Source organism: Prionailurus bengalensis, chromosome B2, assembly GCF_016509475.1.
Source record: "Prionailurus bengalensis isolate Pbe53 chromosome B2, Fcat_Pben_1.1_paternal_pri, whole genome shotgun sequence".
In the NCBI taxonomy this organism is placed as follows: domain Eukaryota; kingdom Metazoa; phylum Chordata; class Mammalia; order Carnivora; family Felidae; genus Prionailurus; species Prionailurus bengalensis.
Genome location: NC_057349.1, coordinates 129,704,605 through 129,721,714, shown reverse-complemented (window position 1 = coordinate 129,721,714; position 17,110 = coordinate 129,704,605). Strand labels below are relative to the sequence as shown.

The window sequence follows — 17,110 nt, the reverse complement described above, 5'->3', positions numbered from 1 at the left end:
CTATACAGCAGTCATACAAAGATCACACCTCTATTAGAGCACTTACCACACAAGTAATAATAAAGGTAAGACGATAATCATAGCTCTTGTTAGTTCATACTCTTAAAGTCCCAGGTGCTGTGCTAGGTGCTTAACTTACATTATCGTGGATCCTCAAAACAACTCAGCAAGGGAGTAGCCAGTTCCCATTTTACAAATGAGGAAATAACAGATTAAGTCACTTGCTGAATATCAGGTACTAGTGAAAGTTAGAGCAAGGTCTCACACCCAGTTCTCTTGACCTAGATGTTGGTGCTTTTCACATGACCTCACCAAGGAGTATGTCAGTCTGTCTCTTCCACGACACACGGAGTCCCCTAAGGTAGGGACTATGGGTGATTTATCTTTAACGGCAGTGATCAGATGTGTGATATTTGTAAAGAAACAATTCTGCAAAATTTACATATTTAAAACTACTCAGAAAAAATATTTTCTGGATGTGGTCTACATGCATACTTTCAGAGGCTCTCAACCTTTTAGGGGTGGGGGCAGGATCCTTTTATCAAACAGACAGAAGAAGCTGTTCTGGTTGGATGGTTAAGCCTGGGATGAAGGAGTCCCTCCCGTCCCACCCCAAACACACCCACACTGCCCTGGATCCCCCCCATAGAAGCCAGAGTGTTGCCTCCAAGAAATCCTTGATGAGGCAGTTGGAAAATCACTGCTCTCTGCTTACTTCACAAGGTTCTCCATCAGCGCCCTGTTTTTGAGCATTTGGTTTGTTTTAGTTGTCACTGCTATAAATAGCCTTGAAATAAACATCTTTGTAAAATATATAGTTTTTTTTTTTTTTTTCTCTTCTGGATTATTTCCTTCTTGTATAGTCTCTCAAATGACCTCACCATGTAAAACAATTACCACGTAAAACAATAGACTGCTACACAATTCCTTTTTTTTTTTCTTTCACACTGTTAGGTTGTTCTTCAAAAATACTGAACAAAGTTGCCGCTTTTGGGTTTAATTTTTAAGAATGTTTTACCTGTTTAACATATATATATAATTATTTAAATCAATAATAAAAATATTTAATTTTATTAAGTGCTTGCTACGATCCAGGCACTCTAGTGCCTTCAGTGTATCATCTCATTTATCCACCCCAAGCCGCTGCTTGGTCCCATCTGCCAAACAGATAATAGCCTCAGAACCCCCACATGCCAGCCCTGTAGGTATGACACAGTCACAGAAGTCTTCTACTTCTAAGCAAGGAGAGGGATTTCTTCCACCTCCAAATCCTGCCCTGGGATCTCAGACTACTCCCTTCTCCCAACTGACGCAGAGTGGGAGAAGTCAGCAAAATAGCTCATACTTAAATATGCTTAAAGTGATCATGGAAAACAAGGCTTTGGCACTCGCTTCTATTAAAGCTGCCAGTTAAGGGCGCCCGGGGGGCGGTGGGGGGGGGGGGGCTCAGTCATTAAGCATCTGACTTCGGCTTAGGTCATGATCGCACAGTTGATGAGTTCTAGTCCCACATCGGGTAAGCACGAGCCCCACTTTGGGTGAGCTTGCGCCCCACGTGTGGTGAACATGAGCCCTGTTTTGGTTGAGCATGAGCTCTGGGTGAGCTCCGCTTCTCTCTCTCTCTCTCTCCCTCCCTCTCTCTCTCTGTCCCTTGTGGGATTCTCTCTCTCTCTGCCCCTCGCTCACTTGTGCCCTCTCTCTCTCTTTCTCTCTCAAAACAAAAACAAAAAAGCTGCCAGTTAAATGGACTTCCAAAGTCACTGGTAGCAAAAGTAGAAACCCTACAATGGCCGGAGGCAGAAAGAAAAATCAGATAACCATTTTTAAAAAAAAATTTTTTTAACGTTTTTATTTTTGAGAGACAGAGACAGAGCATGAGCAGGGCAGGGGCAGAGAGAGAGAGGGAGGCACAGAATCTGAAGCAAGGTTCAGGCTCTGAGTTGTCAGCACAGAGCCTGATGTGAGGCTCGAACCCACAATCCGTGAGATCATGACCTGAGCCGAAGCTGGACACTTAACCGACTGAGCCACCCAGGCGCCCCAGATAACCATTTATTTCAAGTTAAAAGGGGGAGGTTTTGATAGGAGGGGCTATAGTTACCTGGCTTTGATGGAGCTGGACACCGAAGCTAACTAATATTTCTACAATCTCAAGGCCCACAGGGCAGAACCTCATGGCAATCACAGGAACACCAGAGAGTCTGTGGATTGGGCCAGGAGTTGGGCAAAATATGACCTGCAGGCCAAATCCAGCTCCCTGCCTGTTTTGGTGAATAAAGTTTTATTGGAACACAGCTGCATCCATTTGTCTACGTATTGTTTATGGCTGCTTTCATGCTATAACAGCACAGTTGAGTGGCTGCAACAGAGACCTTCTGGCCAGCAAAACCGGAATTGTTTACTAACTGGTCCTTAACTGCAAACGTTTTTTGACACTTGGCTCGGGCTTTGGTGACTCCAAAGCCACCGACTGGTTGGACCAAAGGGCAAGCTCTTTGAGTGGTTCACCATCAGGACCAAGTTTAGAAAACCACATAGGCCATGCGTGCCCTCACCCAAGGAATTCACAATGATCCCTGTCGGGCAGGAAACCGCAGTGGGGAGAAAAGTATGGATTGGTCAGTGCTGTACTAAGATTTCAGCCATTACCTGACGAGCTTGGTTCCAATCTGCTGCCGGATTTCCTGCCTCTCCTCTTCAGATGTGCGCTGCAAGATGTTTTTGTCTTCTAGTTCCTTTTTAGATGGTCTGTTGCCAAGTTTGATAGCAAGAGTATCCCTTCGTCGTATTTTACTTGCCAAAGCACCTGAGGATTGGAGAAGGAAGAAACGCAAAGAGGCTTTTAGCAAGCAGCACTCAGGTTACACATGGCGTGGACTTTAAACAGAGTCCAGAAGAAATTCTTTATCCACATGCAAGAGTGGAATTTTAATTAACCTCAGGAAAAAGAAAAAAAAAAAAAACAAACCCAAACCCAGTTTTGAGTTGGATGTAGTTCATTTTGGAAAACTGAAGGACTATTTTTAAAAATGTTCTGAAAAAAATGTTGGGGCACCATGAAAAAACTCGCAAGCGTCACCTCATCATTTGGAAAGTGGTATTTGAAGTTTATTTTGCTGAGATGGCGTATCGTGGAAATTACTGATTGCGTAATGCTTTCTTTTTTAAGTCTTAAAAACTTAGCTCCTTTATTTGCACTGTAAAGTCTTGTCTTCTTGCCTCCACTCAGAAATCACACTGGAGACGGTTTACTGATGGTAGCAGTGTCTTAATCCTTAATTAGGAAGAATCCCTAATGTCTCAACAGAGGAGAGTTAATACCAGATGGATGACGAGGATTTTGTTGCTATTGTTGTTTAGTACAAACTAGAAGGAACCTGACAAACTGATTGATGTTCAATCATTAATAGCTTTCCACCATGTATAAATTCAATTCCATAGTGAATTCCTCCTAAGTCATGATCCTCAGAAGTTTAAAAAAAAACAAAAACAAAAAAGCACTTTCTAGTTCCTGAAGTTATATATGAATGGTTGGCTTAATCTACTGTAACTGGCATTCCTTCTTAGAAGGCATCCTATCTCATCTACTGTGGAAGAGTGATTATTTTTAATTCTTCAAAGGTATTTGTCATTCTTGACTCATTCCTCCCTCCCCTCTCTTTAAATCCTAGTATAAAACTGACCGGAAGTCTCAAACACCTCCAATAAGTAATCCAGTGAATCCTGAATTTATGCTCTCTATTCAAGAAAGACCTCAGGGTGGAAGGGCCATCTCTGATCATTTGGAAACGGCCTCTGTCATTAGAAAGCTTTGATTCCTTGTACAAATACAAATGTGCGTATCTTCCTCATAGACAAAGACTTGATCCTCTGGCCCCCGTGGAATCCTCATCTGGAAAGGCCTGTCATCAGCAGTTAAACCTTAGAACACCAGGGGCGCCTGGGTGGCTCAGTCGGTTAAGCGTCCGACTTCGGCTCAGGTCATGATCTCGAGGTCTGTGAGTTCGAGCCCCGCGTCGGGCTCTGTGCTGCCAGCTTAGAGCCTGGAGCCTGTTTCAGATTCTGTGTCTCCCTCTCTCTGACCCTCCCCCATTCATGCTCTGTCTCAAAAATAAATAAACATTAAAAAAAAAATTTAAACCTTAGAACAGGGACATTTCTAATACGAGAAAAGAATATGGGGGGAAAGAAAACACCAGATGCCTGATCGCCCATGGCTTTTGTTCTTTACAAAGTGCACCTGCTTCTGCCCATCGCTCACTTTCCTCCCCACCTCTTGAACACAAGTCTTACTTTCCCCACTGCCATCCTCGTCCTCATCTTCTTCATCATCGTCATCATCAGTGTACAAGACAGGCCCATCGGAGTCAGAGTCATTGGCCTGGTATTCCCTTTGGCCTTCATCCTCCGGGGCACTGAAGGATCCGGAAGATTCTCCCATCAGCCCAGGAGTCAGCAGATGAGGTGCCGCCTTCCCCGGCTCATCTTTGGTTGTAAAACTGCTAAAGGCACAACAACACAGGGGTGGTGTGAAGTTCGGAGCAACCCTCAGGGCAACACCAATACCATGAGAAGGAGCTCTAGTTTCCTGAGCATCTTTCGAGTTGTGAAAGCAGAAAGCAGGCATAGGCAGCTAAGGACAGTGAAATGGCAGATAGCCCTGTATCACTTCACTCTCGAGGTTTGAGATTCTTCATCTGTAAAATGAAAAGGAATGACTACCTGACATCTGACATACTTAGTACGTGAATATGGTAAAACTGTATTTTGCAAACTGATTTGGCTGTAGCAATGGGGGTTCAGTGGAAACAACAATGCACTAGAAGTTCCTGGATACCTGACTTTGCACTTCTCCTGTACCTGTGACTCCTACTCATCCTTCGAGTCTCAGCTAAAGCCGTAGCTTCTTCAGGAATCTTTCACTGGCCGTCCGTCTAGATCCTTGCCCCGCCTCCCGGCTCCTAAGGTGACCTGAGGACAACCCCATTGGAGCAGTGAGTGCACCTCGATCACCATTCACTCGTCTGCCATCCCGACCCTAAGAGTTCCTTCGCAAGTGGGATTCATTCATACTGATTTGTAGCCCAGCACCTAGAAGGGTGATGACATATACCACTGCACTGACACATGAATTTTCCTACTTTTATCACAGCCAATGTGTCAAGTCAAAAAAAATCATAGATCCTCTCTGAGATGCTTTAGTTTCCCCATTTGTAAAACTGCCTCTCACAGGAATATGTTAGTAACACGAGATGGAAAAGGTGGAAGCTAAATTGACTCTATAGAAGAAAAGACTCTATAGAAGATGTGTATGGATGTAATAATTTTCTATTATTTAAGCTTGGTAAGAGTCTCTGATTTAAAGTTACTATAAATAATGCTCAATGTCACTTCTCATCAGGGAAATACAAATCAAAACCACACTCAGATATCACCTCACGCCAGTCAGAGTGGCCAAAATGAACAAATCAGGAGACTATAGATGCTGGCGAGGATGTGGAGAAACGGGAACCCTCTTGCACTGTTGGCGGGAATGCAAACTGGTGCAGCCGCTCTGGAAAACAGTGTGCAGGTTCCTCAAAAAATTAAAAATAGACCTCCCCTATGACCCAGCAATAGCACTGCTAGGAATTTACCCAAGGGATACAGGAGTACTGATGCATAGAGGCACTTGTACCCCAATGTTTATAGCAGCACTCTCAACAATAGCCAAATTGTGGAAAGAGCCTAATGTCCATCAACTGATGAATGAATAAAGAAATTGTGGTTTATATACACAATGGAGTACTACATGGCAATGAGAAAGAATGAAATATGGCCCTTTGTAGCAACGTGGATGGAACTGGAGAGTGTGATGCTAAGTGAAATAAGCCATACAGAGAAAGACAGATACCATATGTTTTCACTCTTATGTGGATCCTGAGAAACTTAACAGAAAGCCATGAAGGAGGGGAAGGAACAAAAAAAAAAAAAAGAGGTTAGAGTAGGAGAGAGCCAAAGCATAAGAGACTTAAAAACTGAGAACAAACTGAGGGTTGATGGGGGGTGGGAGGGAGGAGAGGGTGGGTGATGGGTATTGAGGAGGGCACCTGTTGGGATGAGCACTGGGTGTTGTATGGAAACAAATTTGACAATAAATTTCATATATTAAAAAAAAATAAAGTTACTATAAATATATGAAGACTGTCAATTTTCACAGACTCGAATTAAAAAAATGCTTTACATCAAAAACATATCATATCAAAACCAACGTAACCTTCATTTTAAGAAGCAGAAAATCCCCAAATTGCCTTCTGATATAGATAGAATCTCTATTTGGAATGTCACACTTCAGAAAGACTGCTTTGGGCAAAACACGTGCCTACTGTTTACATTAACTTGCAAAACCAAAAAGCAGTCATTTAAGTAATAAAAATAGGTAAACACTGTCAGAATCTAAGGTACTGACAGGTACTCTGTGGTGAGAAGTCTAAGCACTCTAAAAGTCCTCTACTTTGCACTTGTTAGAAAACTCCAACAGCCAAAATTCTCATTTTCAAAGGGGAAAATGCGACATTTCATTTTTTATTGTGTAAAATATGCACGGCATAAATTTGCCATTTGAACCATTTTGAAGTGTATACTTCGGTGGCACCTAGTATATTTACACTGCTATGTAAACATCCCCACCGACCGCCTCCGAACCTCTGCCATCTTCCCAAACAGAGGCTGTCCCATTCAACAACAATTCCCCATTCTCATCCCCTGGCCCTTGGCAACCACCATTTGACTCTCTGTCTCTATGAATTTTGCTACTTTAGGTGCTTTACATAAGTGAAATGATGCAACATTTGTCTTTTTGTGTCTAACTTCTACTTAGCGTATCTTCCAGGTTCATCCATGTTTTCATATATGCCAGAATTTCTTTTCTTTTAAGGCTATTCTGAATAATATTGCACTGTGCCACATTTTATTTATCTATTCGAGTACCTACCTTTTTTTTTTTTTTTTTTTTTTGGCTACATGCACAGTAGTAAAATTGCTGGATCACATGGTAATTCTAAGTTTAATTTGTTGAGGAATCATAGTGTTTCTACAGTGTGAAATCTCATTTTAAATATGGGAAAACTTTTCCCAGCCTGGATGTCTACTGGATTGGCACTGGAGGCCATCCCTATTTGAACAGTCTGCCATTGTGGGTGACCACAGCACATTCAATAGACATGTCAATTAATAACACATTCTGAAGAGCAGAACAAAAGATACTTTAGGGCTGAGGCTTGATGTTTGCTCATGTCATTCTTCACTAATTGTGATATCACCTTTTTAATGTCATCATTTGTATTTTATAGTGGTTTGTAATTTTCAAAGACTTCTGCATACGTTCACAACTTACAACTGTTCTACAGTATAAGGGGCCAGATAAGTTATGATTCATGGAACCCAAGAAAACCATGGGTGTGTGTTACCCAGAACAAGGTATCAAGTCCAGTCTAGAACTCAGACTTACGACTCTTAATCTACCTATTAAATGTTATGTATACTTGATGGTGTATGTTACATTAATATCATATTATGTAGATTATAATTAACTTAATATTAAATATTAAACTCCAAATTTGTATCAGTCAACTCATGACGTGGCACTCATTGCCCCCTAAGTTTCTTGGGCACATTGGACGAAACAGTGAACTCAAAAAGTGTTTGTGGAAATGGACTGAACACAGTCAAGTCCCCTCTGGTTATGGGCTCCAGGTGGGCGTATTAGTGTCTGCCTTAAATTATCCCAGACCTATATGATACTAATGAAGTTGCCAATAAATAGAAATCTACCACACGGTTACTACCCAGCAATATGTGAATAGAGAAAGATATTTTTACACATAGCCACTTATCTTCCTTGAAGCTTTGATATTTGTATTCCAAACAGAAGCCTCTTCATGAGATGACAGAATTTTCACACATTCGTTGACTAAACATAACCGAGGGAAAGTTCTAAGTAAAGCAAGTGACTAAGAGCTAGAAATTCTAACTGAAATAATCAGTTAAACACAGAAGAAACAAAGAAAAAAAAAAACGGAAGAAAGAATTTGGAAAAAAATTTGAGAGACTACTTATTCCAGGCTCATTAACTCAAGAGCAAACAAACCACCCCTGTGGGATGAATTGTAATTTAAAAAGTTAACTTTGAAGAATAGACAGAGAAGAAAGAAAATCTTGATGTCCTCTTCTAGGAAAGGATTACAGTTATTTGGAGTGACAGGAAAATCTATTATAAATACCTAGATGTCTAATGATGTCCTAAGCTTGCTCTCTGATCACAGGTCCAGTGGAAATGGAGAACAGACACTCACCTCTTTTGTCTGACGGTCTTACGCATACTTGGGCTGAAGACTGACATTGAGCACCCCCCGCATGCAGCACAGTGCTTAGCACAACATAGGGCCTTCCCTAAATGTTTGAGGAAGTGGACTGGCCAGTCAAGTCGCATTTGTGTGTGCACTCTCTCACTGCCTGAGACTATCTAAGGAGTCACCTTGTTGCACCTTGTTCTTTAGTTTATTGAATAATAAACCCATACACCCAATCTATTCAGACCTGTCTTAAACAATTGTACTTCCTGTGTGTTGGACGTTACTTTGGTAAAAGCTAATTTTGACTATAATGTCTTGCTTACTTTTGTGTCTTTGGTGCTGAGTGCACTGCCCAGCACATAGAAGACAAGCAGAAAATATACACCGAAAAAGAGATTCTTGAATTCTAAAGGTTGGAATTCACTGCAGTGCTGGAAAACACTCACTGTAAATAAATGAAGAAATCTACTATGTGCTGGAAGTATTGAGGACATCACAGTCTTTCACTTCAATGTTTTCTCCCATATTGTTTATTAAAATGTCCAACAAATAAAATAATTGGTAATTTAACATTTGTTTATCTTGCCTTGGCTTTCCTTCCAACCACGCTGCTCGAAAGGAGAAAAACAAAAACAAAAAACAAGAAACAAACACAAATGAAACTGCAGAAGTAGAAGCAATTGCTTTGGAAACGTATGGAATTTCTTAGAGCATGGAATTTGACATGCAACTCTGAGTGTGCCTGCTGGTTTTGCCACCTACTGAGTGGGGAATCTAGGGCTAACTCTGCTACCTCTCTCAGAGTCTGTTTTCTTGTCTATTAATCAGAGATATTCAGAAGACTTATGTGAACTAAAGGTAACTTGACAGTTCCTGACATTAAATAACTATTCAATAAATGAAGGTGATTATTATCAGCAATTGAATAATTAATGCTGATAGTCTCTTGATCCAAATCAACTTAATGTACTACTTTTTTTAAGTCCTAACATGACAGGTTTTTTTTTTGAAAGAGAACATACTAAATTAAAATGATCACAAGAGTGAATTTAGGTCTTATTCTCAGAAATAGGAGAGAACAGTTTGGATTTAAGAGCTCTAACGCTTCCCTGGACAGAATTGGTTATAACGTCTACTATACCCAGACAGCCCTCCCTTCATACCCGAGGGACAGGAGAGCTAATGTGTTTTTTTTTGTCTTTAAGTAGAAAACGTATAGGATTTTGTGAGGGATTAGATGCAGGGAACGAAGAAGAATGAGGACCCTTAGGATGAATCCCAGGTTTCTGGCTTGGGCAACTGGATGACGTCATGTCTGTGGCATACCAGATTCTGCACTGGTTGCTGGGGATATACTGGCAAACAGATATACGGTTTAGTCCTGGCCCATGGGTAGGAAAAAAGGGCTGCCAGAGGAGAGTAGCTGCAACAACAATTCTGTCTGGATGAGCACTGAAATGTGTCAGAGGGGAGGTTAACATGTGAGTCGGGTGGTGAATTGAGGAAGCAAGAAAGGGAGCCCCCTCTGAGGCTAGAGGAAAAGGAGATGGAATCTGAGAGTGTTCTTACCTGATGGTCTTTATTTTCTTAGAGGAAGAGAAGGCTAAATGACTCGTGGGCAGGAATGGGTGAGCAATCTGGACACAAGTAGTCAAGACTTAAAGTAACCGCTTTTAGGAAAGCAAAGGGAACTGTCCAAGGAAAAGAAAAGGGGCTGCTGAGCAGGGATGAAGCAGGCTCTAAATATACTTAAAAGCCAAAGATCTGAAGTGGTGCCTGTCATGAGGACAGTTGTCATTTTCTCAGTTGCCTATGATACTCCTGGGGCAGGGCTATGAAAAACATGTGTGTTTACCTAACAGTCACCAAGTCGGTTCCACGTTCATCTCCAAGAGAGTGGTTCAGTGATCTTCAGTACTCAACTTAACAGGGGATACAGACAGAACATGGGGGTTTATGCCCCGACTCACCATTTTGCATTTTCTCTAACACTTAAGCCAGCGCCTGAGAGGACAGTGGTTCTGTTGGTTGGCTCTTCGGTCCAGAGAAGCTGACTCGGGTCTAAGGCAGGGGCGGGCAGGGCAGCTCCATCGCTGACCAGGACCACAGGCGTGTCTGGGGCAACAGTGCACTGCGCCTCGAGAGTACGTGGAGGGGCGGGGGGAGCAGGGGGTGAAGCCACAGGGGGTAGAGGCACCGCAGACTCGGGTTTGCCTGTGGTCCGCTCATCGGTCCCAGGGACGGTCTGCTCGGGTTTGAGACTCTCCACCCTCGTCTCAGAAGGGTCTCCTCTAAGGTCGGACGTGCCCGAAGTGGTTGCCTCTGAGGACGGTCGAGAGGTTGGCTGCTTGCCGGTTTTTTTCTTGCCCTTTGTGATTCCCACTGTCCCTGTTTTGCTAGAAAGTGTCTCCTTTGAAGCTCTAGGACGAGATGAGGTGGAGGAAGTCGATGGTGAAGCTGATGCTTTGGACCCAGTTGGTTTTTTTGAATGAGAGGAACCAGCTAAAATAGAGAGATTTTGCATTAAAAGTCAAAGAAGCCTTTTAAATAAACGAACGAGTTGCAATTGTCAAATCATGATGTTCTCCTCAAAATGTGAACATTTGTTGAATACAAGAAAATAGGCTAATAATGATAAGTTTTACTTTCTGCCCTCTCCCTACCTCGAATCTAGGAGGGAGCCAGTGATGCTGAAGGCAAAACCCTAGGGGACAAGAGTCCTCTCCTAAAGAGACCAAGGAGTCCCTCTAGTTTTTTTTAGCTGGGCCCAGCCAAAGGGAAACGCTCCTTGTCCTACAGGTCACCTGAATAAGCCCTTGTATGCTCCAAAGAAGGAACATTACAGTGTACAGAAGACAGACAACAGCTGTCTGGGTACAGACAGCTTGTACTCATCACAAATTATACATGTTCTGTGATGTCTATTTGGGAGTGGAGTGGCCCACATTCAGAAACGGCCCCAGTATGTGCCTCTAGCTCCTTTCTGGACCAGAAACAAATGTACTCAACTCCAAACCAGTTATCCCCATGGCTCCAGAGAGAGAAGCTGGCCAGGCTGGCCCACACCTCCGTCTACAGTGGTGATGGGGCAGAGTAAAAACATATGGCCACATATGAAAAACAAGCCCTCTTCAAAATATCAAAAGGCAGAAAAGATGATTTTTTGCAAAAAAAATTTCTAAATGGGGAGCATTCGAATAATGTGAAGAGAAAGAAGTGTCGTTCTCAGATCTTGTGACACTTTCACAAATCCAATCTTCCTTGCCACTTCTGTTCCTAGAAGGTCTTCAGCAGAGGATGGTTGTGGCCATTAGAAGGATAGTCTGACTTTTGGATGGGACTGCCTTCAACCAAACCATTTGCAGGAAAACAAAGCTTAACTCTGCTTTTTTTGGGTATCATTTTGGGAGACACAGTCTCCTGTTTCATGACCTTTACTATCTATAAATTTCTCCTAATTGCTTCTTCCATTGTAATGTGATGTGTTCTTTTCCGTGAGGGGTTAAACTATTGTCCGTAGAACTATTAGAAAATACCTCCTTGTTAGCATTATGGAGCCCATCGACAACAGATGTGACTGTAACTTACCTTTATGCTTATAACTTTATTGAAGTTGGCTGGGAGGGTCAAGAGATAAAGAACAAATAAGGGAATAAACAATGAGATGTAAGACGTCATCAACTCCGATATACTTTAAAAAAGTGAGTTTCACTTGGTGACAAGATCCAGGCTTAAAAGAAACCTCTATTCCTTGGGGGCATTATTATTTTAGATACACACAACTAGAATTCATACTCCCAAGTCTGGGCATGCTAACACTACTTCTTTGAAGCTAACAATCTTCACTTCCTAATAAGACAAAGGTATTAAGCATATTTTTACTATCTAAGTCCATTCTAAATGTATTTTTCCCAACAAAGATCTAAGGATTTGATGTCTAAACATGTTCAATTTTCTTAGGTAAACCGAACAGAATCCATTTCACATATCAATGTGTATTAGATAGATAGATAGATAGATAGATATAAATATAGAGATAGATACCTCTTTCTCTCTCTCTATATATAGATATATACACATAGAGAGAGATATATATGTGTATATATGTGTATCTATCTATCTATCTAGATACATATATATATATTTTTTTTACAGAAACTTCTTTCTTTTGTAACAGCCAAGGTAACTTTAGCTGCACTTAAAGGAAAAGACAGGTTTTGCAATGCCTGGAGTAGAACTTCAAGTCACACTTTTCAAGATACTTCTTTATGTATCTTCTAAAATGACAAGACTTTGCTGAAATCAACCGTGTTACGTAAGTTACCCTGAATTAAGACCATGACTAAAAAAAGTAAAGCTATCTCTCCTCCGTTAAATACTTCTGTGTTTACACTGTGTGTAACAATGAGAAAGAAAAAAATACCAGAGATATGACCTTATTTCACTCACCAAGCAGGTGAATGTGCTAAGCCAGTATCTGGTTATCTGGAGGTCTATACTAACTTAGGAATTGAAGAAGAATCTTAGTTGATAGCTTTTACAGGAACTTAACTCATCTGACTACAAATCAAGAGTAGTATTTGGAGTTACTTTTCTGGAAGGCCAACAACATTATTCAAGTAAAACAAAGGTGCTATGTAAAAAACTCTAAAGGGTTACAGATGGAGTATCAGCTGGATTCTGAAGGAGTTTAATCAGCAGTTGATGAAAGTATCCTTGCACAACTGGCTTGTTGGTGTAGTTCAATGCAACTTCTGTTTCTCTGTGATGGCCTGAGAGAAGAGCAACGCTGTTATTCACACTATGGGCCAGTGGAACCTCTTTTAAAACAATGGATAATAATATGACTGTAGTATTCTCCTAGAAGATCAAGAATCTATAAATAAGCCTTCAAGTAAAATATCTGGAAATAAGTCAAAATCTCTCATGCAAGCTGTCCCCTGCCCTGGCATTAGTCACCAGCTTTCTTCTGAGAGAAGTAAGAGAGAGTCTAAGTCGAGTCAGTCGTGAGCTGCTACCACATGGGGCACAAGAAATGGGAAAGTCTGTGCAATTCCCAAGCATGGGGTGATGTGGGCTTTTGTTTAAGAAGTGGATCACTGCCTGCCTCATTTCAAGCACTGCTTGCAGGGTTTGCAAGGCAGTCTGGGAAACACAGAGATACCAACAAGAATGGACACTGACCTGGGAAGGGCAGCTGGTGCCTGAGGAAATGGCCCATAGGCACTGTGAGCACAATGTTCTGAGACATATCATTTCAGAGCTTTTTAGCAAACACTCAGACACTCAAGGTCGAAGGCTGAAGAGAGGAGCACAGGTAGAGAAATACCTATTTGTATTCGGAGTTCCATTATACTGTCAACTAAGCCCTTCTCCGCATTTGAGCATCATGGGTATAAACGATGGAGGGAAAAAGATCAATACGAAGGCATATTCTGGTAGCCAATGGCAAGAAAGCTGCTGCTGATTTTAAGGAAAATAAGGTTTGCTACCACAGGAGAATTTTTTGCATGTGTTAATGGGAAAACCCATTTAGCGTGTATACTTTGATGACTGTCCTTTTTAAAGCTGGTGGACCTGGAAGCTTCTTTACTCTACTTCATGGGAAAACTGGGAGCGCCACTTTGCATTAAGCGTCTCTGATTCGAATGGAAAGTGGGACACACATTACAAGCAGTTACCGTAGGTCCCCCAAACCACCTCTGGCAGTGTGCTCTAGTGACTCGTAAATGGACTTCTAGGACGCTGTTGCTTACAATACACTGAAGTCTGGAAAATAGCGTGGAGGGTGGACACTGAGCCGGTGGCTCTCAACTCCATTGAAATGGCTGTGACTGCACCGTAGAGGGTGGTGGCGTGGGGCTGACCGGATAGGATCCTTCGGCATTTGTCAGTAGAGAAATGACTGTGTGTGCGGAAAGACTTACGATACTAAGAGCCAGCAGAAACGTCAAAGATGTAAGTGTCGTATTCTTCTGTGCAACTTAAGATAATTCGGAAGGAAAACTCAAGCCAAAAGGCCACCCATAAACTGAAATAGGCAGAAGGCCAGGCGATGTGTACATAATGTGCTATCAGATCACGGCCATTCATCAGGCATATGACGCCCTGAATCCTTGCACTGGTTCTTACACAGATAGTGGATCGTTAGGATGAAAGAGGTCTCTTCACGCAAAAAGTAATGAGGTCAACTAATCAACTGGTTGACTTTCCTTTGGTAGAGACGGCAACAAAGGAACCTCCTGTGTACTGTCTATGTCAAAACTAAATCCACCGGTGTTACATTCTAAGACACCAGACACCGAAAAGTCCATCATTTCTGGAAGCAATCAGCCCCACCCAGAGCCAAACACCCTAGACTCGAGCCCCCAGGGGGCATACTCACCAGCCTCTCGGGTCGTGTTTCGGCTTGCTGGCTTGGGTGGAGGGACGGGGGCCTGCTTACCAGGAGCCTTGGTAATTTTTTTAATAGGAGGCACTTCGTCACCCTTGGGGCTTACCCCAGCAGCAGCCCCTTTTGGAGGCCCCGGTGTTTTTTTGGGTTTAGGTTTGGGTTTAGGCCTAGGAAGAGCTGGAGGAGGTGGAGCAGGAGCCGGTGTTTCAGGGTGGTTTTCAGTGTTCTCTATAAATGAGAAAGTGAACAGAAGCACACTAATACAGACAGACACCATATAAACGGAAGGAGCAAGACATATGGCGACAGTGATACAAACACGCGGCTGCTTGGCCCTTGGGAACCAGTGTGGGTTCTACACCAGGGGGGGCACAGCTGGGGGGAAGAAGGACCAAAGGTACCAAGGCCGAAAGCCAAACTGGGGCGCACTGTCTGCGTACATATACCATTCCTGTGATAAAACAGGTTGCCCAAGTTACTCTGATGAAGTTGTGCTGAGGAGGAGCGCCAATGTCCACTGCCAGGGGCTGACACCTGCCGTGACACCGGAGGCTGCCGGGTGAGGATACGGGCAGGAGGGCTCAATTTAAACCTAACGAAACGGAAGGGCACCTGGGTATGGCTGGTTAGCCCACTGCATGTGACGCCAGGGGGCTGACAGCGAGGCAATGACTGGACTCCACGACCTTCATACCCTTTGAGGAGAGACCTTCTCTCAGGAGAACTCATGCCCTCAACCAGAAAGGATTATGAGCTCTGTCTCATTGTGGTCAAACATCAGTAATTTTCTAAGCTAAGGGAGACACTGTAGAATCCTTTCCGGGAAGCACAACGCACTGAAGAATACACTACTTTCTACTATTAAAATACTCTCAAGCTCTCCCAGGAACACAATTCCCGTTTCTCAGTAACTTCCTCTGACCTTTTCAAACAGTGTCACAACTACAGGTACAGAGGGCACAGAATCCCCCCAAATATCAAATTTGTTTTGACATGTAAACACAGGTAACAATTTTGAAAAGACAAAGGTTGGAATCCGTTAAACGATAATTCATACCTAAGAACAGAAGCCTCTCACAAGATTTTGCCTAACTGGAGGAGAAACGGTCTGAGTCTCTCATTATCAAAAGTGGAGATGCTGGGTGTTCATTCATGTACTCACATCTGCATTGTTTCTAATAGTGGCTGACTGAAATTAAAATAACTTAAAATACAGTTCTGGTCCAAAGAGCTAAGCAGCATTTCTTTAAAAATGGAACACAATTAAAAAAAAAAAGTAAGACAGTGTTAAGACAAGACCAAGCCTTTACTGGATATAGCCTCCCATTATTGAATGATCAAGAAAGGGCTTTGATATTAGAATGCATCCTATTTTATTATGATCTCTTTTGTTTCATTTCTCATTCTCGTGAGTAAAAACTGAGAATTCCTCCCATTTTTTGGACTACATCCCATCCATCCACATATATAACTGCCATAAGAATGATTAAAAAAAATTATATATATATATATAAAAAGAGGGGCACCTGGGTGGCTCAGCCGGTTGAGCATCTGACTTCAGCTCAGGTCATGATCTCACAGTTCATGAGTTCGAGCCCCGCACTGGGCTCGCTGCTGTCAGTGTGGAGCCTACTTCGGATCATTTGTCTCCCTCTCTCTCTGCCCCTCCCTGCTTGCACTCTCTCTCTCAAAAATAAATGAGTTATTTTTTAAAAAAATTTTAAAAAAAAGAATGATTCGAGTTATAGTAGTTAATCAATAAAGCTTTTATTTTATCTTCTCCCAGCCATGAAACCTACCACAGTCCCCTCCTGCCACTGAACTTTTCTTATATTTATGATCTGAGCTACTTACTCAGTATTTACCAGGGGCTACTTTGTATGTGTGTCTTTGTGTTGTATGTACAACAGTGACTCTCCTAACCTACCTGGTCTGAAGCAGAAGGCCACTTAGTCACAAAAGTCAGAGGCAAGAACAATACAAGTTGATGGTACACGCAAATCACTTCATTTTAACATAAAACATATAAATCTATGTTGACTTGTGATGTGGGGCAACGGCCTACTCTTTACATACTTCTTGAGATTATTCTTTGTAAGATTAGACAGCTGCATAACGCAAAAGAGATCAAGTCCTCTCCACGGTGAGAGCCCATGAACTCATCTCCAGTACCGGGCATCTCCATTCTTTGTCACGCTATAAACCTTCACAGCTCTTCGCCTGTCCGCACGGGCCTATCGCCGGAGATCTAACTTCCTTCTGCCTAAGGTTTCAAATTCTAAAGCTGTGCCCCAAAGAATGCGGTTTCTGGGTTTGGGAGGGAGGAGATGGTCACTCTGTGACAGCTGGGAGTGACAATCCCACCTAGGCTGAAAGTGAACCC

The 17,110-nt window shown here is 42.4% G+C and overlaps 1 protein-coding gene across 8 annotated transcripts in view; it reads right to left on the bottom strand.

Moving 5' to 3' along the window:
* Positions 1–17,110, bottom strand: part of PHACTR2 (phosphatase and actin regulator 2) — a 196,947-nt gene that overhangs the window by 41,568 nt on the left and 138,269 nt on the right. For 3 of the 8 annotated variants that reach the window (XM_043592506.1, XM_043592502.1, XM_043592504.1), the window contains exons 5-8: positions 14,719–14,955; positions 10,304–10,835; positions 4,294–4,502; positions 2,650–2,806 (exon numbers count right to left, since the gene is read on the bottom strand). In XM_043592506.1, coding sequence (XP_043448441.1) covers positions 2,650–2,806; positions 4,294–4,502; positions 10,304–10,835; positions 14,719–14,955 — 1,135 coding nt within the window. The remainder of the gene's footprint in view (positions 1–2,649; positions 2,807–4,293; positions 4,503–10,303; positions 10,836–14,718; positions 14,956–17,110) is intronic. The other 5 variants (XM_043592503.1, XM_043592505.1, XM_043592508.1 and 2 more) reach the window with 3 other exon arrangements.